This window comes from Amblyomma mixtum, chromosome 9 (genome assembly GCF_055824585.1).
Source record: "Amblyomma mixtum isolate Tamu chromosome 9, ASM5582458v1, whole genome shotgun sequence".
NCBI classification, from domain to species: Eukaryota; Metazoa; Arthropoda; class Arachnida; order Ixodida; family Ixodidae; genus Amblyomma; species Amblyomma mixtum.
This window is the reverse complement of record NC_143020.1, coordinates 52,482,790-52,505,578: the sequence shown is the minus strand read 5'-3', so window position 1 is coordinate 52,505,578 and position 22,789 is coordinate 52,482,790. Positions and strand designations below refer to the sequence as shown.

Below are 22,789 nucleotides of genomic sequence, written 5' to 3'. Positions count from 1 at the left end.
GTAACCACCGATATCCTTCGGACGGCCGACAGAGGTCTGTTTCGGATGTTCTGTACGTCCGCTGAACATCCGCAAACAGCCGGTAGACGTCCGTCGGCCGTCCGAAAGGTGGCCAAAGGTATACGGTTCGCCTGACGACGGACGTCCAGTTGAGTACGTCCACTGGCGGATCTTTCTCGAATATTCGCATATATGGTGCATGCGTGCTTTATTCACTCCGCGCAATGCAATAAAACCAAAAACAATTTGATGCATAGCACGCATATTTTATTGTGGTTGATGATACATCAGCAGAGCAATGGGTTATATTCGGAAAATTTCTTAAATGTGACTCTTCAAATGTGGCAAGCTTGGGACACACATCCGTAATCTTCCCACCCAAAGGATTTCTGAAATAAAAAAGAACGCGGCAAACATCAGTCATGTGAAACAAATGGCACAATGCAGCAGCCCAAGTTAAAAACACTGGAACCAATTAATAGAAGTGCTGCAAGTATAACAGACAATGCACTTTAACAAACACCTCAATAAGTATAAGGCAATAACAGCTCTCACTTTTCCACACCACATTTGATAATGTATCTGTTCTTTATGTATTCTCATGGGCCTTAGAGCACTAACCTGCGCAGCACTGTACGCGACTGTGCACAGAAAGCCGCAAAGCTTCCGTTGCGAACCACTGCGAACTACACGTGCTTCCTATGGTCTGCCTTTCGCGCGTTGTCACTCTTTATACAGGCACAGTGAAACTAGCAATGCCTTAAAAATTACCAAGATGCGAAAATACTCCGTCCCGCAACTTTGAAGAGGAGTGGGAATTAGCCGCGCGAGTTGAAGGCTCCCGCAGCTGTGTGATGTAGGCTCCCGAAAGTGTGCGAACAGTACACACTTATGGAAGCCATCTCCTCGCGCTTACTGCTCCCACTGTCCTGTGAACGAATGTTATATGAGCATGCTGCATTGTCCTAGAAGCAAGTTCCAAGAAGTGTACTGGATAAATACCTTCGTAGGCAATCACATGTGCACTAAGCCTTCTTTAAACCAAGGTTGACGCAGTACGGGATTCCGGTGTTCCAGAAGACCTTCAGGCGCTCCTCGTATCTTTCGAATTGCTTAAGTTACATACTACTTTCGTCCACAGACCGTACAAAGCCACACATTATAATAAAAGAGCTATAAAGCTCTGCGCGACAACACTACGCGACAAATCAACAACAGCGCTACGGAGCTGTACTGATGGATTGGATTGGACTGACCGCGAACTGACATTGCTGACATCTATGATGATATGGTGATAGCAGAATGCACGGGATTTTGATTCTTACGAATGGTTTCAATGGCAAGTTTAGCTGTCTCACAACTGCACTAATTTAGAGAAGTTTTACAAATATAAAACTAGTCATTGAGTTCTTGCAAAATTCTGCTACACCTCCTTCTCCTCTTAGATAAATTTAGCTCGTTGGCGGCTCTTGCACTGCAGGTAGGAGTGGAATCGCACCAATTTACAAACATCTTCGCGTCAAACTCTCCAACTGATGCAAATGAAACAGTATACATACAAGAAAGACGCGAATTTTCTGTGAAATAAAAAACGTCCATTCTCATGGCCTGGGAAAATACTCGGCCTTACATCCTTCGGACGTACACCTCGTCTCTCATGCGGATATACAAAAGTGGACACTGTCCGTACGTCCGGCGGATGTACGAATACGGATATCCGAAATCGGACTGTGTTCGTACGTCCGATGGACGTCCGATCTCGGCAAAGGACGTTCGGATCTAGCTCGTACGTCCGACGGATATCTGTGGTTGCTTGGGAGGCTAAGCTCAGCCCCACGAGAGACGCAGCTGGGGAGATAATAGTGGAAGCGGCCGCGGCTGTCTAATTTCGATGAAGGTGGCATTTTAGAGAGGCCCGTGTACTGTGCGATGTCAGTGCACGGTAGAGAACCCCAGGTGGTCGAAACTTCCGGAGTCCTCCACTACGGCGTCTCTCATAGCCTGAGTTGCTTTGGGAAGTTAAACCCCAATAAATCAAGCCAGGAAGCTTGTGAGGCCTGGGGACTTCAAGCCATCCGAATCACTGCGACTTTACAGGAAAACTTCACGCCCCAGGACGGAAGCGGTAGCTGTCAGGGAGCACTGAGATGCGTCGATATGAGTGGCCAAGTAACACCGTTGCCAGCTTGGAGTGATCACAGAAGCGAAAAGGAACTACTGGAGGAATAGCATTGTGAAGGCGGGACCACCCCTATCCACCATTTCTTGACTACCGCCTCCAGGAACCGCCCTTAATGGCGCACTAAAGAGGAATCTGACCTCGTCTTTTTATTTATTTATTTATTTATTTATTTATTTATTTATTTATTTATTTCATAATACTGCAGGCCACTGCTTGGCCCAAGCAGGAGTGAACTTACATCGTTACATAACAAAAAAATAAAATTATTCAATATTAGCAGCACACGGATATCAAAAGAATAAAACCAAAAGAATAAACTTATACAATGTTAGCAGCGCACAGATACCAAAAGACCGTGGGAACCGAGTTACTGTGGGAACTCGATCTACACGTTCCTGTCACTCTTAGGAACTTGGAATTGTTGCCCTGCGGGGCCGATTTCCTTAATTTAAATCGGATTAAAAGTCCCGGCTCCCGCCTTTTTTTGAACTCACCGCAGAGGGAAGGAGGAGTCAACTAACGCGTGGGGTGCCTTTCAGGCAGTCGCATATGGCGGCTTCGCTTTCGCTTTTATTTTGTTTTTTAGGTTTCAGTGAATAAATCCAGTCAGAGACAACATAGCTACAAATTAGATTTACAGAAATAAAAATACGCGTGGACTCTTTGCTTTCGCTAATCGCTACGTATCACTGCGCTGATGTCACAGCGGCAAGCCGACATGGGACTGGCTGAAAGACATTTCAGTCCCGTGGCTGAAAGACACGGGACTGGCTGATCCCGCCGAGGCTGAGATCGAAGACGCGGGTTCGATTCCGGCCGATGGAGGCGAAATTCTAGAGGCCCGTGTGCTGTGCGATGCCAGTGCACGTTAAAGATCCCCAGGTGGTCGAAATTTACGGAGCCCTTCACTACGGCGTCCCTCATAGCCTGAGTCGCTTTGGGACGTTAAACACCCCCAAACCAAACCACAAACCAAACCGAAAAATTGTAATGGGACCTCCTTTACGAACGAAAAGGGAGACACTAGATAGATTAGCATAAGCAGACGAGGAAGAGGAAGTGGTTGCAGGCTGCGACGGTGTTGTGCCTCACCTGGCCTGACCTCATGGAGTCCGGACGCGATGACCCTGAAGACCTCGGTCCTCAGCCAGCTGATAGCCAGGATGTGGACTCCTGGCAGATGCAGGCGGGCACCTCGACTTCCGCGCCTGCTGCCGACGACAACAGGGACTTCTCGCCTGTGTCTCAGCAGCATCAGGCGGCAGCGACAACAGCAGCCCCAGCTCCTGCAGCGGCCAACACCATGAAGCTGCAGAGCAGCGAGGGACAGGTCTTCGAGGTGGACCTGCAGACGGCCATGGTGTCCGGCACACTGCGCACCATGATGGAAGGTGGGAACAGCATGCCGCGCGGCAGGAGTAAACCGGCCTGTTTGCGATTTCCAGCATCTGTTCACTCCTAGATAGGTCTAAATTTCCAAGGGGAGTCAAATGTATACCCTTCTGATTCGACGCGGAGTAAAGTAGCATGCGCACTAGGGATGTGCGAATATTCGAAATTTTCGAATATATTTCGAATATGATATTTTTAGTATTCGAATTCGATTCGAAATCTAAGTATTCGTTTTGTTTCGAATATTCGACCCGACGCGAATATTCGTATCTAGCCGAATATTCATTGTGAGCACCGGCGTTCATTTCGATCCGTAAGCTCTATCGACAGATACATAACAACATGGCGGCGCCTACACGGAAGGAACATTCTTTCTTCCTCCAAGGGCCATGCCGTAGCTGACTGCGCTGGTGAGCTTTTTTTGCGGCTATACCTGCGAAGCTGGTATAGTCAGAGCTGTGCAAGAAGTACCTTGCAATACGTGCCAGGTCAGTGCCAAGTGAGAGGACATTTTCTGAAGCCGGTATAGTCAGAGCTGTGCACGAAGTAGCTCGCAATACGTGTCAGGTCAGTGCCAAGTGACAGGGCATTTTCTGTGGCTGGAGGAGTCGTTTCAGTTAGAAGGGAACTACTTCTGCCTGACAATGTGGTGCAGCTGGTTTTCCTTCACGACAACCTTTTACGTCATCCCAGCAACGCGCTTTTGTGCTGATGGCAAGCTAGCCTTAATCAATGCTGTGTACTAGCCATCTTCTCTGATATTTCCACTCTTCTAAGAATAATGTTCGAGACTTTGATACTGTTTGTGCAGCCACACACACCTTTTGTGTACATTTAATCATCTATAGTTGAACTGTGATGTTCTTGGGTGCCCAAATAAATGTTTTGTAGTGATTAAATGCGTATGTCCTTGATTATTCGATATTCGATTCGATATTCGGAACTAAGTATTCGTATTCGATTCGTATTCGAAAAATTTGATATTCGCACACTCCTAATGCGCACTCAACCCCACGAACAAAAGGAGTTGGAGGGTGCTTCTACTCCTTTATTTTAAGGCGAAAGCCTTTAAGCGCTCATACTCGCGGCCGTGACTATGTCCGTCCATCCGTTGCAACTGAAGAGAGTATAACTAGTCATTACTAGTCGCAAGTCATGACTAGTCATTAACCATTCATGGCTGGTTAGTCATGACTAGTTATTCATTAACCAATCATGACTACTTAGTCACCAACTAATTAGTCATGACTAACCAGTCATTAACCAGTGATGACTAACTAGTCATGACTGGTTAGTCATTAACCAGTCACGACTAGTAAGTAATTAACCAATCATGACTTGCTAGTCATCAATTATTCATGACTGACTAGTCATTAACTAATTAGTCATGCCTAGTTAGTCATTAACCAATCATGAATAGTTAGTCTTTAACCAGTCATGACTAGTTAGTCACTGGTCACTAGTCATGACTAGCGAATCCAACTATAGCCATAGCCGCCTCGTGTGTGCCTGCGGCCGTCGTCTCGTTGGTGGAAAGGCTTTCGCCTCGCGCACTTTAGATCGTGAAAGTGCACCCTGAATTTTTTTTATAGTGTGACAGAGCTGCGGACTCGCGCCCATAGAGTCCCTCAAAATTTTAGTCATTGGATGGTTTTCCTGACTGCCATTAACGGTGCCTTTCCTTTTAAGCGGACGAAAGTGATGTGTGCCAGCGAATGCACTCATTGTGTACTGCTTTTCGAAGGCATGCACTTGCTTCCACAAGTTCGGACAGAACCGCGTGCTGGCTGTTGCACTTGTTGTGAAGCAAATAATGCCACGTCATTAAGTTAAAATGAATCGTCCCTACACCCTTCCGCAGTCTCACTTAAGTTTACACCCATCTGCTTTGGGAAATAAGGGTTGTTATCGTGGGACACTTCGTTACGCTCCACCCCCCCCCCCCCCCCCCCCGATAACTCGGTTTTTCGTTAATTCGGACATTTTCTCCGGTCCCGTGAAATTCTAGTAACGGCGTTTTACTGCATTAGCTGTCCATAAAATTTCAAGATATTTTCAGTTTACGCCCTTTTGTGACTACATAGGCACAGCCCTCATTGCTGAGAATTGTTGAGAGCCCAGTCTGTCGCAGACCTGGGCGATCTGGCCAGCGACGCGGACGAGGTGGTTCCGCTGGTGAACGTGAACTCGGCCACGCTGAAGAAGGTGCTGCAGTGGGCCACCTACCACAAGGACGACTGGCTGCTCCTGGCCGAGGATGACGTCGGGGCGGCGGTGGGAGGAAGGCAGCCGCTCTCCTCCTGGGACGCCGAGTTCTTCAACGTGGACCAGGCCACGCTTTTCCAGCTCATCGTGGTGAGCGATGAGGCCCGCTTGCATTTTCCGCAGGGCAAAGGCGTCTCCCAGTTGCTTCCAATTACCCCAGTCTTCCAGCTGGAGTGTGTACAGTCGTGAGCAATATGACAGGGCACAGACTTATGGCACAAACTATGTCAGTGCTATTTCTGCACTAAATTTTAGGATGAGTTATGGATTTTATACGCCATGAGGAAAACTAGTTAGCGAAAAGAAACTGTGCTCCTCCCACATAAAAGTGGAGTAATCATTAAGTTACTCAAACTTTGTTTTATCTAATGTTGCTCACGACTATACTGCAGGCACAGGCAGGATGAAACTTCGTTCAAGCTGACGGACCAAATGTGTTGCTGCTTCTGCAGCGAACCAGATTTTCTTTGGAGAAATTTTGTCGAGAAGCGAGCTTCTTTGAACTGCAAAACAAAATGTTTGGTTCTCAGTCGTTTTTCGGGCATTATTTTTGGGCGAATGGTGTCAGAGTGCTCAGTTTCATAATGCTTGCGTCTGTCTTTATGTCCGCACAAAGCTATAAATATACCTAGCAAAGCAATCTACCTAGCAATGTATAATGTCAAAGCACTAAGCCTCCGTGGCGGGTGCTACGCGAAATATATTGCAGTTCAGTAAAATGAAGAGGATAACCGAGTGAGACCAGAACAAAGGGGAGCTACTGGTTCACTGCGCTGCCATCATATCGTACTTGTTACTTCATTGTCAGGGTTCAGAGATTTCTGAAGCACTTTCGTATAGGAAAATCATGATTAGAGTGAATAAGTGACAAACTAAATTGAACGTTACCTACGTACACACATTCCAATTCCTAGGATCGCAAAGACAAGGCCACTGCGATTACAGTTTGCGATGCGTGCCGAACGATTCTCAAACTGGTGGTATCCCGCTGGTTTGACGAAGTGGGACAGAATAGATGAATTCTGCATTCATAATGAATGAATGAATGAATGAATGAATGAATGAATGAATGAATGAATGAATGAATGAATGAATGAATGAATGAATGAATGAAACCACCAACTATGTAGTGACTAGCGCATAAGCCTCGAATGCGGAAGATACTGGAGCTTGTATAGGTGGGAGGTGAATGTTCACAGGTAGGTGCCCGGTGTTAGGCTGTGCGGGCGACTCCGCCAACGCCATATTTTTGAGGGACTACGAAGAGCTAACGCTAAAAAGAAAAAACTGCATAACTAGCGATTCGCCGCGCGCTCTCTGTGCCGTGTCTTGGTGCCGAGCGCAAATGTCGCATCCTGCCCTCTTTTGGCGCCAATATGCACGCAGGCTGCCGACTACCTGGACATCAAGGGACTGATGAACGCCGGCTGTCGGACGGTGGCCAGCATGATCCGCTCCAAGACGACGGATGAGATGCGCAAGCGGCTCTACATCAGGAACAACTTCACGCCATCCGAAGAGGAGATGGTGCGCACACATCAACTACATGAATGCGCTCGCCGCGTCAGGTTCACCTTTCTTTGCGGGTGGCGGGTGGGGGAGAGTGGAACCGGGGGTACGGCCTTTCACTCGGACTCTCTTATGGACTGGATCACAGTGGGAATACATCTGCGGTAACGGTTACTCTCTCCTAACACCAATGCTAACTCATATTTTGCCACATCAATCGCATTGACAGTCTATAATTTTAAGAGCGTTAGCTCTTGCTCATCACGTTTCAAGAATTCATGGGGTCTGCTACCCCCAGCGCCATCTGGCAGCAACTATTCATCACGTTTCGAGATTTCGTGGGGTCTGCTACCACCCTCAGATCACAGCGCCATCTGTGGCAGCAACTAGAAAACAGCACATCTCTCATTGAGACTTGTAGCGCCATCTACAATAACATTGTAGAAACAACCACCTACCGCGTGTCAATGGATGACGTCACTGTCCAATATGGTGGATAGAAGTGGAACTATGTGAGTATGACGTATGAGTCTCATTCATATCAATTAAACCATATCATATCAAGTAATTCATATCAAGTAAACCAAACAGCTAACGCTCGTTACTTCAATGTCTTCCAGACGGTGGCGACCTTTTTTTATAGCGAAAGCTCTACTTCTCCCGTACAAAGCTGAAGGTCATGTGGCTATGAAATATGACCTTCAAACCAGGAGGAGCGGAGGCTTGGCTCTGACGTCATGCCACGTGACTCGCCACGCCTCGCCACAGCTGCGCGCGTTGAGCCGACGGCGCTCGCTCGCCTCGCAACTATAGAATCACGTGACTCGCTACGCCTCGGCACTCTCGCAACTGCCGGAAACCGCGTGGCGCGCCATTCACTATATAAAAGCGTGTGGTGTGTGCTTACCTTCCCACAAAGCCAGGGATGAGCAACGTGCCGGAACTAGTGCTTCGACGATGTATCGTCGTCGCCAAGCGGAATCTGATGATCTCTACGATATGGAAAGGTGTCAGATTGTATAACCATGCTTAACAGAGCTTTCGCTCGTCTTATTAGGTTCAGCCGGATTTAACCACATTTATTTTTTATTTCTTTATTGCAGGTAAAGCGGGAGACGGAGTGGTTCGAATGAAGAGGTTGAGAGTACGGCAGCTTCAAGAAGAAAACGACCGGAGTGTAAACTTTGTAACTCCAGCATTTTGCGATTTGCACTTGTTTCCCCTGACTAGTAGGAAATACGAGACTGTTAGGTTGTTAACGTGACGGCAAAGCCCCTGAACACCTTCCGTTTCGATTGGATGATCAGAGCGTGGCATCATTACGCAAACAAAGCTGTCTCTCTCCGGCGCATTCCCGGCCAAAATTCAAATCTCTTCCGGCTTGATGTCAGACTCTGCTTGCGTGGGGAGAAGTTAACAAAAAAAAATTGCTGCCGTGAACCTTTCCCGGTCGTGCATTTGCTGCAAGGGAACTCGCACCTTCGACAGGATCTCCAAGCACCAATTCAAGCGTGGCAATAAAAATTCGTTAGAGGCACTTGTGTATCTCTCTAAGTCCGGGAAGGCGGGGCCCGTTTGCCATTCATTTTACTGAATTGAATTTGCCGCACTTGAATTCATTTCACGGCAGAGAAGAGCGTGGCGAGAGGAAGCGGTTACGTCACGCTGCGCATGTGCAGCGCGTCGGCGGTTGCTTGCCGGCGGATCCCTGGCTGCATTTGTTTTTCAGTCCCGGACTGTCCGGGACTACTTGCGGACTCGAGTCCGGTATTTGTTTTTCTCGGGCAGCCCGAAAGCTCCGCCCACCTGCCTGCATCGCCATAGCAACGCGTTCGTTTTTAGCCTATGGCAGTCCGCGGGCTGCTGAGAAGGCAGCAGACGACAGCTGCGCGCCGCGCTGGCAGCCGTATTAGACTCCGTGTGCATTTTGAGTGCTTTTCGTGTTCCTGGAGGTCGATATCATGCGTTAAACCTTCGCATGAGCTCCGTAGCTCCTCTCTGAGCCATCGCAAGACTTTTTGTTCTTGCATCTTCGTTTATTTTCTTGAAATCCACCGCACACGGACGCGCGTTCGGAGCTGCGAGCGCGTATTGTTTGCTCGTGTCGTCAAGAGGTTCTTGTTCGCTTCTTTTGCCACATGCTGTCTGTACGCTTTAAAGGAGGCGCTGGCTTACCTGAAAGCACCGCAGGTGAACCAATCGTATACTGGAGCAGCTATAGAGCTTGTTGTCAACATTTTTGCGAAGGCTTTCGTCTATCTGCCTATCCGCAACGATTTGGGCTACTTTGTGCGAACTTCGCCGCAAGCAGTAGCGGCGAGCATACCTCAGAAGTTGAGTTCTGTAATGCACCTACGCCAAGCTGACAGTAAGGTCTTCAAATCGACTCAGTATCATGATCGAGCGCACGGCGTTGCTTCGGCGTCGTGGTGGCCGTGGCTTGCGTCGTCTGCTAGCAGATGACAGCGTCCTTGTACGGTAACCGAGGGGGAGCCCGGCTCTGGCGCCGAGTTCGAAAGCAGCCTATGGCAAGTAGGTCATGTGACCATGAGGCTGTTTCCTGTCAGAGCGGAAGCCGAGACCTGTCAGCAAGTAGTCCGGGACTGGAAAAACAAATGCGGCCACTGCTTCGACGTCCTTTCGTCTGATGTGACGTCATCATCCAGTTTTCCTCGTTCTTGAGCAATTTTTATCCAAATTATAGATCTTTCGGTGACTAAGTACTAATTACGCTTAATCACAAATTTCCCAATTTAATTCGACACAAATCACGCGTTTTCCTGCACTTTCTGTGATAATTTTCACTATGCTGTGACGAATTCCGGTGGATGTGACGTCACACCGTTCTTGTTATATCGACCTCAGCGCTATATCGACGCATTTCGTTGTTTTTTTTTGTTTTTTTTCGCTATAATTGCCTATAATTACTTAACTATTCACCCTACAGTCAACAAACTGGGCGTCGGGGTTACATTTTGTCCCCTCCATCTGACGCCACCATTCGTTTTCTCCTATCCTGATTAGTTGCCGCGTTATTTTCTGAAGACAGCGTTACACCGGACATGAACTTGGCTGCGAGTATGAGCCATAAAAGGCTTTCACTTTAAAAGGTTTAAGATGTTATGTCCCTCTAAGAATGCGGTGAAGAGCTTGCTTTGAGCGCTTGTGTTGCGTTGTGTTGTCTTCTACCGGTTTCCTTGTCGTCTTTTTGCACTTGTTAACCATGCATACATACCAACAAGCCAAACTCCTCACGTTAATGGAGCTTGCATAGACAGGTCTCACTAAGGTTCATTGCTCTGTTCATGGAACAAGTCTGGCAGTGGAACGATTTGTGCGTTGTCTTGCAGGTGTCTTTTTTTTTCTTAATTTCTTTGCTTAATTTCTTGTCTGACCCCCCCCCCCCCCCCCGCCGCCCCTCACATCAAGGCACAGTTGGCTGGGCTTTATCCAATGAGGCTAGCTTAGCAGTGCTGTTCGAAGAGCGAGGTAACGGCAGTTCACAATTATTGACGACGTGCTGGAAGTAGGTAGGGAGTATGTCTGCCTAGGGCAGGTAGTGACCGGTTATCCGCTTCATGAAAGGGAAATAACGAGAAGAATAAGAATGGGGTGGAGCGGATTTTGCAGGTTGTCTCAGATCATGAATGGCAGTTTACCAATATCCCTCAAGAGAAAAGTATACAGCAGCTGTATCCTACCGGTACTCACCTATGGGGCAGAAACGTGGAGGCTAACAAAGAGGGTTCAGCTTAAGTTAAGAACAACGCAGCGAGCTATGGAAAGAAAAAAGATAGGAGTAACGTTAAAAGATCGGCGGAGTGGGTGAGGGAACAAACGCGGGTTAATGACATCCTAGTCGGAATCAAGAGGAAGAAGTGGGCTTGGGCAGGGCATGTAATGAGAAGGGAAAAGATAACCGCTGGTCCTTAAGGGTAACGGAGTGGACTCCAAGAGAAGGTAAGGGTAGCAGGGGGCGGCAGAAAGTTAGGTGGGCGGATGAGATTAAGAAGCTTGCGGGGATACAGTGGCCGCCGCTGGCAAAGGACAGGATTAATTGGAGAGACATGGGAGAGGCCTTTGCCCTGCAGTAGGCGTAGTCAGGCTGATGATGATGATGATGATGACGCTTTGTCTTAGTTGACTTCTTTCAGCATGGTAGTGTGAGGTTGCTTGAGCGAACGCAGTGCTGCTTCACATTCCTAGTTGGATTCGTGTTAAAAACAAAGCACGTTATCATTAATTTCTGCAAAAATCGTCACGCTTTTCGCCTTGTCTAGAACGGTGAAGTAGCAGCCACAGCTATGTGACAGTCCTGCCCACCACCACTACTCACCTAAAGGGAATTCTGCGGACAGAGTGAAGTAAGCCGAGATAAACTGAGTACCGCGTTGCAATTACAAGAAGGTTTGGTTTGGTTGGTTTATTGGGGTTTAACGTCCCGAAGCAACTCAGGCTATGAGGGACGCCGTAATGAGGGGCTCCGGAAATTTCGATAACCGGGGGTTCTTTAATGTGCGCTGGCATCGCACAGCACACGGGCCTCTGGAAATTTACACTACTGAAAGCTCGGTAGTTACGAGCTAGGAAAGAGAAAAAAAATAGATCACCATACAGGCCACCCACCCACCCACCCACCCACTCATTTAACCGTCCGTCCGTCCGTCCATCTTTTTCTGCAGTGATCGCGGAGTCTCAGTAGTCCAGACGCCGTCGGTGCCGCGACTTTGAATCCAGTAGGTAGTATTCCATTGCAACTCCAACTATCAAAGCAATCACAACGTCCTTAGCTGCCCAGCTAACTCAACAAAACCACAAAAACTCAAGCAATCTGATTTTTTCAAGAACAGTTAAAGTAGTCCTTCCTGCCCTGGCGTCGCATGACCAGGTTCTAAAGACCCCCCCCCCCCCCTCCCTTTTCTGCCTAACATACGCTGTACGGCCGAGGCCAACCTGGAGACCAGTGGGGCACGATGTCGGCGATTCCCTAAGCATTTTGTTCATACCGACTGTCAATATAATCCAGAAGCGAGCAATAACTGGGTCCCTGTGTACACGAAACATTAGGCGAGGCGCAGTATGGTGAGAGATGACACGTAATACCTACACTGCATGGTAATGAATTGTTCTTGTGTGTACAACTCCTATCTATAAATGTATTCCTTGATGCACCTCCTGCTCGTCGGGCTTTCAGAAAAGATTGCTCAGCTAAAGAAAAAAAAATAGTTCATGAACTAGGTGGATATCATACGCCGGAATACTTCCTAGCTAGCGCACACAGTGCAGGTGTCATGTTTTTTTTTTCTGGTCTAAGTATTGTGGTCGTGAGCACTACCTTAATATAACATAACAGGAACAGAAATTCCCGGAATGCAGAGACGAAGTCGCTGGAGCTATACATATAGCCTTTATTCTTCAGTTATTCATTTTACTAGAATCCACATAGACTTTTAGAGAAGATAGCAAAGGCGTCATTTTTGCCTCCTAACTGGTTGTTCTTGACACCCTTTAAGCCACCTCGCTGCTCTCTGCCCACAGCCGTGCTTAAACAACTGCGAATACGGCATATCTTCATATCGTTAGCCATAATCGCAGAAAATGGTAGGATTTCTTGTTCCACTTGGTCCTCAGCCGTTCTTGGGGAACTGCGAGGAAGCAACGGTTCTGTCGCTCGTCCCCTTAGCCGTTCTTGAGGACGATGACATTTCGCCTCCAGAGAAAGAGCGAGGTCAGCATGAGGTAGACGGACCACAGGAACGTAGGAAAGAATATGGCGGCTGCGCTGGCGTTGATGGGCGCGAAGGCCCACACCGTCGCACCAGAGAACCCGACCAGGATGATGGATTCCAGCAGGGCCTTGGGTCAGAAATGGAGACAAAGGAGGTTCAGGCTGAGGCTCAGGCTAGCAGGAAATTCCTAATCTTGCAAATCACGCAGCTGTTGAAACTGACAGCTAAATACGTTCTTTATAAAAATGGGACGCTAATTTCTACTTATTTATGTCAACATGTGGAAAAGGGCTAAGTCGGGACAGGCATAGTGGAGACAGAAATGAAGGAAGAGATGGATCAGGTTTAATTTGAACACAAAATTTGTTAGACATTACGAATCTATTGAGTACATCTAAGCACTGAGAAATTAGGACGATGAAGAACAAGGCCACTCATGTTTAGTGTCTCAGACTGTAGCTTGCAGTGTTCTTAACTTGATCATCGTCACCAGCCTAACTACGTAGTGTGGGTCACAAAACTCTCCGGGATGAGCAGCAAGTGATTTTGGCTAATCGCTTCCATGTTTTTTAGCAACCACCTGCTATCACTAGCGCACATCAGCGCACGCGAGTCCAACTTTCTCCTGGACAAGAGTGGTCTCCAGCCAGTGGATAATCACAGAGCTATAAGCTTCGGTTCCCGATGACGCGTCCCGGAGAATTTTGTCCCCGACAATAAACTGCAGGAGAAAGACTTCTGCCTCTTCCATTTTCCTCCGATTAACCCTGTCGTGTGCCGGGTGCAGCCACCGTCTCCCCGCTAATTTCCAAACTCCTCTGCCCAGATGGCTCTCTGAAGCCCACTGCTACGTTTGCTGTCTCTTGCTTTCCATTCCGTCACCCAGAGGGACCATCGGTTATCCCTCCATCGCCTTACATGCCCTACCCATGCGCATTCCTTCTTGGTTTTCGCTGTGATATTATTAACTCGCATTCTTTCACTGGCCCACTCTTCTCTCTTCTTGTATACAGGTATTAACGTTAGACTACATCTACCAATTTCCTTTCCATATATCTTGCTGCTCTGTTCTCAATTTAAATTGAAGCCGTTTCATTAGTAATCCCTGGAAGTTTCTTTGTTGTTTGTACTTCGGTACCATATGTCTGACGAAGCAGGAGAGTCCCAGCACATTGTAGAGTACAGCTCACCGTTCCGAGCATGCGTCGCTTGAAGAGCAGCGGCACCCAGAGCCAGGCGAGCACCATCTGCGTGCCGTAGAGCTGCAGCGCCGCCCTGGCGGGGCCCTCGAAGCCGCCGTCCGCGTACACCATGTACGAGGACAGCCCCATGCAGGCGTAGCACGCGTTGAACATCGGGAAGAAGAGCCAGTGGCGGGGGCACCAGGACGGCTTGCGCAGGTTCTGCACGCGACAAGCTCACTCTGTGTGAATGGCAGGCGGGGCCGTAGCTGAAAGCTTTTTCGAGCTGCATGCATGCAACGTTTTACTAGACCCTGCACCATCCTGTATGGTGGGAGGCAAAAAATAAAGAAAGAGAGGAAGAAGGAAAGAAGAAAAAAGATAAAGCTGGAATGATGTTGACCTTGGGTACTCATCTATCGGAGCCGGCTGATAAATAGCAAGCGCCCCTTGGTGCTCCAATAAATTGTCTTTCCATACAGATGTCGGAGCATCCTATAAGGTTCGAACTACAGTGATGCGCATTCATTATTTTTCTCGCGTTTGTGCAAAGACGAATAGATATGGTAACAGCACCCTTTTCGAAATGTAGTGGCGCGAGCCAACGGCTGCGTAAAGTAATCTTGTTTCATCATCTGTTTCATCACCATGATGAGCAACCTTGTTTCATCATCTGTTTCATCACCATGATGAAACAGATGATGAAACAAGGTTACTTTACCTAGCCGTTGGCTCGCGCCACCACATTTGGAAAAGGGTGCTCTTACCATATCTATCCGTCTTTGCACAAACGCGAGAAAAATGATGAAGGCGCATCACTAGCTCGAACCTTATATTATGCTCCGACATGTTTATGGAAAGTAAATTTACTGGAGCACCAGGGGGCGCTTGCTATTTATCAGCTAGGTAAGGTAACCTTGTTTAGTCCCTTTCAAATATTCACCTCAACGATTACTGCCTTGGAATTCGACGCGCACTTTCTGTCATGAAAAATGAGCCAAAGAGCTTCTGCATGGCGTTCAAACGCTCGAGGAAGGGAGCACGGGAGAGAGAGAGAGAGAGAGCTCCTCGCTTTCCACAGCTTTGGAGCACAGCGGGTGTGGCTTGATTATGCACATTTTAAAAATTGCTTTCGTCACGTACAGATGCGCACAAAAGTTTTCGGAACGCCAAAATCATGAAAAACCTCAATTACTTCCCAGTTTAGCAGGATGCGTTGTTGGCAAATTGGTTCATATTGCATTAGAAAGATGGGATGCGCACATGGAACAATCACAAGAATGGAGACTGGACGGGCGCAAACTAGAAACTGAGGTTTATTCAAAGAATCGACATTTATACATAAGCATGTGAGCACTGGCAACAAAGGGCATCAAAGGCAGATGGGGCGGATAAACGAGATAAAAACACTAGGTGGATTCAGGTCATCATGTTTTCGAGGAAACGTGTCTCTCTATTGTAAAGTTTGATTGACGTGTCACCAACGCAATATTTTCCTTTCTTTATAAAATATGCCTCGAGAAGTTCCCGTGCTTTACCGTCACGGCACTTGCGTAGAATCTTGACGTCTGTCATGAGAGGCATGCACTTGTGTTCTAGGTGTTGTAGTAGGCAGTTTGAAGAAGCGGTTTAGAACTAAAGGGTGTGCTGAGCACTGCTCTGCATGATCTGCACAGTGCAGCGTCCTATGACAGGCTATGCTTCCATCCTCCGATGAGTTTAAGATAATTCATTTCTTCTACGTGAACATCCGTACGTACTGGCCTATATACTTCTAACACAGGGTTTGCATGAAGGTACAGTGCGCAGTACCAAGTCAAGTACCAAGTCTTGCGCTATTGTATGTGTGAAACCAACTAGCCTAACTTCCCGTTATACCAGATGCAGGCCGCATGATGTGTGTCCAAAGCATTGTAGCGCAACATAACGCAACAAGCGAACTTAAGAATAAAAGCGCCACCTGAAAGCAAGCGGAATGTGCGTTCTGATTCAATGTGTTCTTGCGGAAGTCGGTAGCTATGCACTTGTGACCGTGTGCAAGCGTTTCGTCGCCGAATGTACGCACGAGAATGCTGCGTGCCTCCGAAGGCCCTACATTCCTAACGGCAGCCTAGTTAGATCACGAAATCATGTTTCGTTTACTGTTGAAGGCTTTTAGCATAGCGCAGGCGTACCAGCGCAGATGTATACGTGGGTGCGTGCGTGCGTAGCTAATGTATGGCGCGTAAGTGGATAAGATGCCCAATAACAGGGTTAGAAAACCATGGTAGATGCAGCAAAACCTTTCATTCGTAGTTCGAATAGTTCGTGGCAAGGTTTGCTGAGGCTCAAAAGCGACCATCACAGATCAGGAGTTCCGCAGCCGCGGTGAATTCGATGACCCCACGGGGTCGCACGTGCGCGGGCGCACCTTTGTGCACGCAAAACAAAGCACAAAAGTAACAAAAATACAACAAAGCCGAACAGTGCGCGCGCCAACTCCAATTGAAGCGTGCTCGTGACGGCAGGCTCCGTCCACTCAATCAGCGAGTTTACGGTGCGTAACCGCTTGCACCGCTCGAGGGCAGGCGCGCGATGTGGCCAGAGCCAGCTGAACCCGTGAACACCCACACAAAAATACACCTCGGCCGCGTAGAGATGGAGCCATAATAAACACTTTATGCCGCCAAACTCGCAGAAGCCAGTGGTGGCGTTGATGTGACGTATGTGTTGCGCGTTGGCTGCCGGCGCCGGCCAGGCGGTCGGGCAACAGCCGGTGCAGGCCCCGAGGAGCGCACCTGAAGCCACACTATACTGCGGGATGCAGTTCATTGTCTTTGACGCTTTGCGCGCCAATGTATACCCCGCGCGCCTCCTGACTGTTCGTTCTCGGAAAGTGTCTGCCTGGAAGCCCTGTTCGTCAAAGTGGTAGTTGCGCACACTCGTCGATTGTATTCGGCTGAGGTAGAACTCTGTACGATATTTTTCACAATTTTTATTTTCCACGACGCAACATTTTTACCTGTTTGTTCATTGCCTTTAGCTCGCGCGCAGACTATCGGAAGAAAGGCTGCGCGTCAATTTTCTTCAGGGGTGAATATCTGGCGCCTTCCAAGAGTTACGGGATTTCATCGCTCGCTGTTTACCTGTCTCTGTTTTGATAAATTACCCTGATTGTAAAGCCTGGCTAAGTAAAATTACGAGCGCACCCTGCTATGCATACGCAAGTTCCTTGTTTTGTCCGTATGCTCTGCGTGTGTGTGGAGATTCCAGCTTTCTCAAGACTATTGGTATGACTGCACGCGGTAAACGAGTACAAAACAGGCAGCTATAGGAGTTTACTTTGCGTGAAAGAAATAAAGCCAGCGTATAAGGTTCAATTGTTGCCCTAATCGCATCTGTCCCCTTTCTACACTTCCTGGACGTCCACCCTTTTCTTTACATCGCCGCATTGCTAGCCACGCCCTTTATCACAAGTCTTTTTACCTTGATAGCGTTAAAGGCCCCGTTGACCAGAAAATACGGTGCCGGCGTTGTGAGCTAAATTTCACGGGCATGGCTCTGGCATGTGATCTCCAGAGAGGCACCTATAGGAGGTAGGCGGGGCACCTAGGTCACGTGACCTTGTGACGTCATTACGACCTGCCCACCTGATAGTGATCAAAGTGCCCACCGTGGCAGGTGACAGTTAAATTAATGATTGGTCGCTCGGGAAGAGCAACCCGGGTGGAACAGGTCCCACCCGTGGTAGCACCTGCCATCGCAGGGCAGTGGCGCATCGCTTAACCGCTGCACCGCCAGGAGGGGTATGAGGACTGCCAGGGATGTATGAATGTAAAGTAGAGAATGGCCTTATGATATATGGGAATTTACCCTTTACGCTATTGCGTCATACCCTTACTCGGAGCTTAGCTGTCACCTCAAATTTTATTATTCTCTCAATCAAGCACTGTATATCACAGCCGCAGCACTTATATATAACCGGAGTAGTCATCCACTTCAAGTCGTGCGCCCGCTTTCGTATACTATTACGTTTTCTGCTTCTTTCTTTTTTCGAGGAGCAACAGACTGGAACTGGCTGTACCCTATGATATCGTCGCCATCGCTTCATCGTCTACTTACCAAGAACGTGTAGCTGATCAGCTTCAGTGCTGCATTTGTTTTCTTATACCGTCGAACCTCGCTATAACGAAATGGTTTGTAACGAAATAATGGATATAACGAAAGAATGAGGGTTCCCCTTGGAAGCTCAGTCAACATGAGTTATAACGAAGTTACGGCTGTAACGAAGTAACCTCGGCCCCTTGAACTTCGTTGTAGCGAGGTTCAAACATTCAAGTCTAAACCCACCCCTTACGGAACACCGCCTTGAATGAAGACCTTTAAGGAAATAAAACTGAGCTGAATGAGTAGTTCTCAAGCCAGCAAAAGGCCATCTTTCGGCCTTCAACTACAACTGCGTACCTCGTACCAGTGACGGTACTCCTTGCGAAGGTACATGGAACAGACAGCTCCTCCGAGATTGGGAACCAAGCTGACTGCCACAGGGACGCTGTACTTCTTCAGCTGCGTGTATCACAGTGAAATCACACATGAAGCAGTGGCATCACTGTCTCAGTTTTGGTCGCTTATCACAGCACAACACAACACGAAATCAACTGTTTTGAAACCAGGCTGGCAATCGTATTCCTGAAAGAGACCAGCACAACAGTGAGAATATCTCCCGAAATCGTATCTTGAGGAACATCAAGATTTACCGTAGTGGCGTAAGATATTAGCTTGTATACGTTTAAGGTTCTCCAGCTAAATAATTCTTTATTAGCATATTTGCATCTTTGCAGGTTCCCTAAATCGTATTATTAGCAATGAATCTTAACCGCTTTGTACTGAATTTTATAAAATACTGCGCTGGTGTCATCTATACAGGATTTATTTATTTTAGAAGTATTGCTAGTGTTGTTATGAGGCCTTAGTCAGGAGTGCTCATTCGGAACATTCAAACAGAAAACTAAACTTTTGTATACTTTATTTGTTGTTTTTAAGAGCGCAAGCATTAAGATCTGAGAAGAATTTCTTGGGGGCTTCAATAAAATTCATTGTTTTTATTATTTCGTGACAACGTGTGGATGAACGTGGTCTTCTCTCCGCATTAGCAGTGAAACCAGCCAGTGATGACCAATAAAAGTCACCCGGAGTCAGCAAAAGCCACGTGTGACGAAAACACACACCAAACGACAACAGGGGCACTTGAGGGCCCCTTGTACGCAAGTACTAAGATAACATCGCAGAGAAGAAAGCTCTCAAGGTGGTCCTGCATCATGCTACACTCCCGCTTTCACTTTGCTCGCTAGGTCTTTATCAAGACTGACTGACAGCGCCTGGGACGTAATCTTACTTGCCACTCAACAGCTGACACGCGCGCGTTATCAGTACTTATTGATAACGCCTGCTTCGACAAGAAGTCGCAGATGTCTAGCTTTGTTCGATATACTGCGTCCAGTAGAAACACCGGAAAGGCTATACAGTGCCGACTCGCACATGAGACACCCACGAAAAGGGAACTTCATTCTTATATGAATATTTGATTGCACTAATGAAAAAATTGTAAATTGTGAGGGTTAACTTCCAGATGCGATACATCGGATATGAGAGATATGATAGGGGAGGGCTACGGATTAACTTAGGCCGCCTGGGGTTATTTAACGCGCGCTAACAACGCACATTACACGGGAGTTTTTGTATTTCGCGTGTATCGAATTATGGCCGCCGAAACTAGGATCAAACACTGGACCTTGGGATCAGCAGCCCAATGTCACAGCCACTGAGCTAGTGCGGCGGGTTATGTGGCGCTAATCGCTAGCCTTCAGCTGATGACAAATAACGGCGCAGTGTGCTACAAAGCGGGAAATTGTAGGAAATTCTGTGTGGTTCGGAAAAGAAGCACCAGTAACTGATATACTAGGGGGGAATAAAAATTGCGATGACACTTTGGCAACTAAAGTGTTGAGAGGCGAAAGCCGATGACACTATGCCGTGACGACTTCCGGTGGATGTGACGTCACACTGTTTCCGTGGCTATATCGACGTCCGCGCTATTTCGACGCAATTTCGACATTTTTGTCTATAATTGATTAACTAATTAATCTACAGTCACCAAACCTGGCTTCTAGGTTCAATTTCCCTCCTCTATCTTAAGCAACCATTGGATTTCTTCTATCTGTTTTAGTTAAACGCGTGTGACACGCTTTGCACAGTATGAGCCATTAAAGGCTTTCGCCTCAAAACGAGCAGATTAACTTGGTCGGGATAGGATGTAGGCCTGTCAGGGCAATGGAGTGGATTTCAAGAGGAGGAGAACGCTGAATGAGGTGAAGAAAGCATGTAGCGGAAAAGGCGATTAGGAAATGTGCGGAGGCAGCGTGGAGATTAGTCGGACAGGCATTTATACTGCGTTGTATACTGCTGGGCTAACTGTCAAGATGATAATGATGGCTAATGAAAGTTTTTTGTTACAAATAGGGAAATTGTAGAGAATTCTGTGTGGTTTAGTGCGAAGGTGCGAAAGGGGAGTAACTGGATATCACTGTCACTCTGGAGGAAAGGCGAAACACCTCTGCGATTTTCTTCACACTGGAGAAGCCGGGAACTAGTACTCACGGGAACGATGACGCGGCATTTCAGGCCGCACTGTCCGATCTGTCGGACGCTGTCCGTCGAGAGTCCCGACTCCTGGGACTTGGCGTAAATCCTCAGCACTTCGGCGGAGAGGAACTTCATCTTGACGCCTCCCAGGTGGGCTGTCCTCTTCTAAACACCGCGTTTCGGACGCGGCGCTGGTGTCGCTTTTGCACGGGACGCCTGTAGAGCAAGCAAGCGGGTGTGACACAAAAGAGAGGCGACTTCAACGACGTATGAATAACGCAATGTGTACAAAGTGGCCGAGAGATATCTCTAGAGCAGTTATGCATTACTGCAGCGCAGTCCAGTATATTGGGTTCTTCGCAAATGCTATTGTTCAGCGCGCAAAGCTATTACTTTCTTTTCTCTTTTAAACACTGGAACTGCAATGGAAAGAAGGAATCCTCCTAGCATATATTTATTAATTACGCAGTCAAGCGTTTCGCACATGACGGGACTGGCGAAGAACATTGAGATGACGCGGTTAAGAGTCTTTATCAGAGTCATTCCGGCTTCGCATTTGAAAATATTGAACAGATGGAGGGACAACGCTTCAGTGTACTGCATATACAACCGCTCGTAAAACAAAAAAAAAGTACAAAAAGCTCGAGATAACCCAATTACTCTAGGGAGTATATCATCTATGGACAAATAATTATGTGGAGCACGGAAGGATCGTCTCAAGTCACTCTCAGGCAGTAGAAACGCAGTCACATGTCCATATTGCCACGTGGACCTGCTGCAACAGTTTAGGAGAACGAAATAATATAGCATGCCCGAACTTTGCCCGTTTCCTTTAAACCGTCGCACGGGTCTGACAACGCTAGGAACACCGCGGATTACCGGGTATGCGCATAGCTAAAGGGTGGACCACATAGGTGGACCAAAGAAGGTGGACGCACAGCGAAAGCACTGTACTTTGTCGGGTTCCATTCATCTTGCGTGCATAGCGAGTTCGCCGCGCAGTCTACACACATGTTTACCGGACACTACATTAACCAGGCATGATTTGCCACAAAGCTGAATGTTCAGGAGAGCTTCGTGGTACCCACATTGTGACCATGGGCTGCGCGTTTGTCAAACGTGCTCGACACTCACGTGGTAATAGTTCGCCGAAAACCCTGTCTCCTCGGTGGTCCCACGGTAGTGTCTGACCGGGTCCCCTGGCCCCGTCATGGCAACGATGGCCGAGAGGACCATCGGCTGATGCCTACCCCGCCATGGCTCTACACTCTGACAGTCGTCTTCTTCCTCCTCCTTTTCCGCCTCGCCTCCCACCATAGAGCGCTGCTCTGAGAGGTCTAAGTGTGTAATTCTAACACATTTAAGGTGGACTCGTGTATTAATCTTCTGATATGGCATTGTCAGCAGCGGCGAAATAAGTTATTTGAACTGCCTTTTCTTGTCATCGTTCTGCATCCTGCAGCGACGTCTTCTAGGGTAAACGCATCGTAGGCATAGTCGTATATCGTAAGTAAGAGCTCTCGTATTCAGCTGTTAGTCCATGTGAATGTCATGCAGGCGGATCCATGCCATGTCGATTGAGTGGTCGATAGATAGATAGATAGATAGATCTTTATTTAGACAACAAGGTCTCGGATACAGGGGCAAAAGGCAGATGCACTCTGCCTGACGGGGCCCAAAGATCTCGGGAAAGAGCCATCGGTGATCATGAGAGCTAGACATGCCTGCATCAAGCTGTGAGAGGGCGCTATTGGTGGGCGGACGGTACAGTCAATTGACTTTAGCGGACGGTTGCGATACATCTGTAACTTTTCTGTTCTCTCACGTCCAACACCAACCGAAGAGCATGGGAACGGGGGGAGGGGGGGGTGTTGAAACATCTGGGAGCTTTGTAAAACCTATCTTCAAGC

At 47.8% G+C, this 22,789-nt stretch overlaps 2 protein-coding genes and 1 long non-coding RNA gene across 3 annotated transcripts; 1 reads left to right on the top strand and 2 right to left on the bottom strand.

The window, feature by feature from the left end:
* Window positions 1-242: 242 nt before the first annotated feature.
* Window positions 243-1,223, bottom strand: LOC149328998 (uncharacterized). The gene is made up of 2 exons (XR_016285822.1): window positions 1,003-1,223; window positions 243-389 (listed from the first exon to the last, which is right to left on the bottom strand). It is a non-coding gene; the product is annotated as an uncharacterized LOC149328998 (long non-coding RNA).
* A 1,995-nt stretch (window positions 1,224-3,218) lies between these two features.
* LOC149328997 (S-phase kinase-associated protein 1-like) lies at window positions 3,219-7,516 on the top strand. Its single transcript, XM_089561160.1, has 3 exons — window positions 3,219-3,573; window positions 5,706-5,929; window positions 7,226-7,516. The coding sequence occupies exons 1-3, from the start codon at window positions 3,288-3,290 to the stop codon at window positions 7,514-7,516; spliced, it is 801 nt and encodes a 266-aa protein (XP_089417286.1). The 5' UTR covers window positions 3,219-3,287.
* Window positions 7,517-12,826: 5,310 nt separating this feature from the next.
* LOC149328996 (translocator protein-like) lies at window positions 12,827-21,149 on the bottom strand. Its single transcript, XM_089562032.1, has 4 exons — window positions 20,895-21,149; window positions 18,702-18,803; window positions 14,268-14,480; window positions 12,827-13,204 (listed from the first exon to the last, which is right to left on the bottom strand). The coding sequence occupies exons 1-4, from the start codon at window positions 21,012-21,014 to the stop codon at window positions 13,028-13,030; spliced, it is 612 nt and encodes a 203-aa protein (XP_089418158.1). The 5' UTR covers window positions 21,015-21,149; the 3' UTR covers window positions 12,827-13,027.
* Between the last annotated feature and the right edge of the window lie 1,640 nt (window positions 21,150-22,789).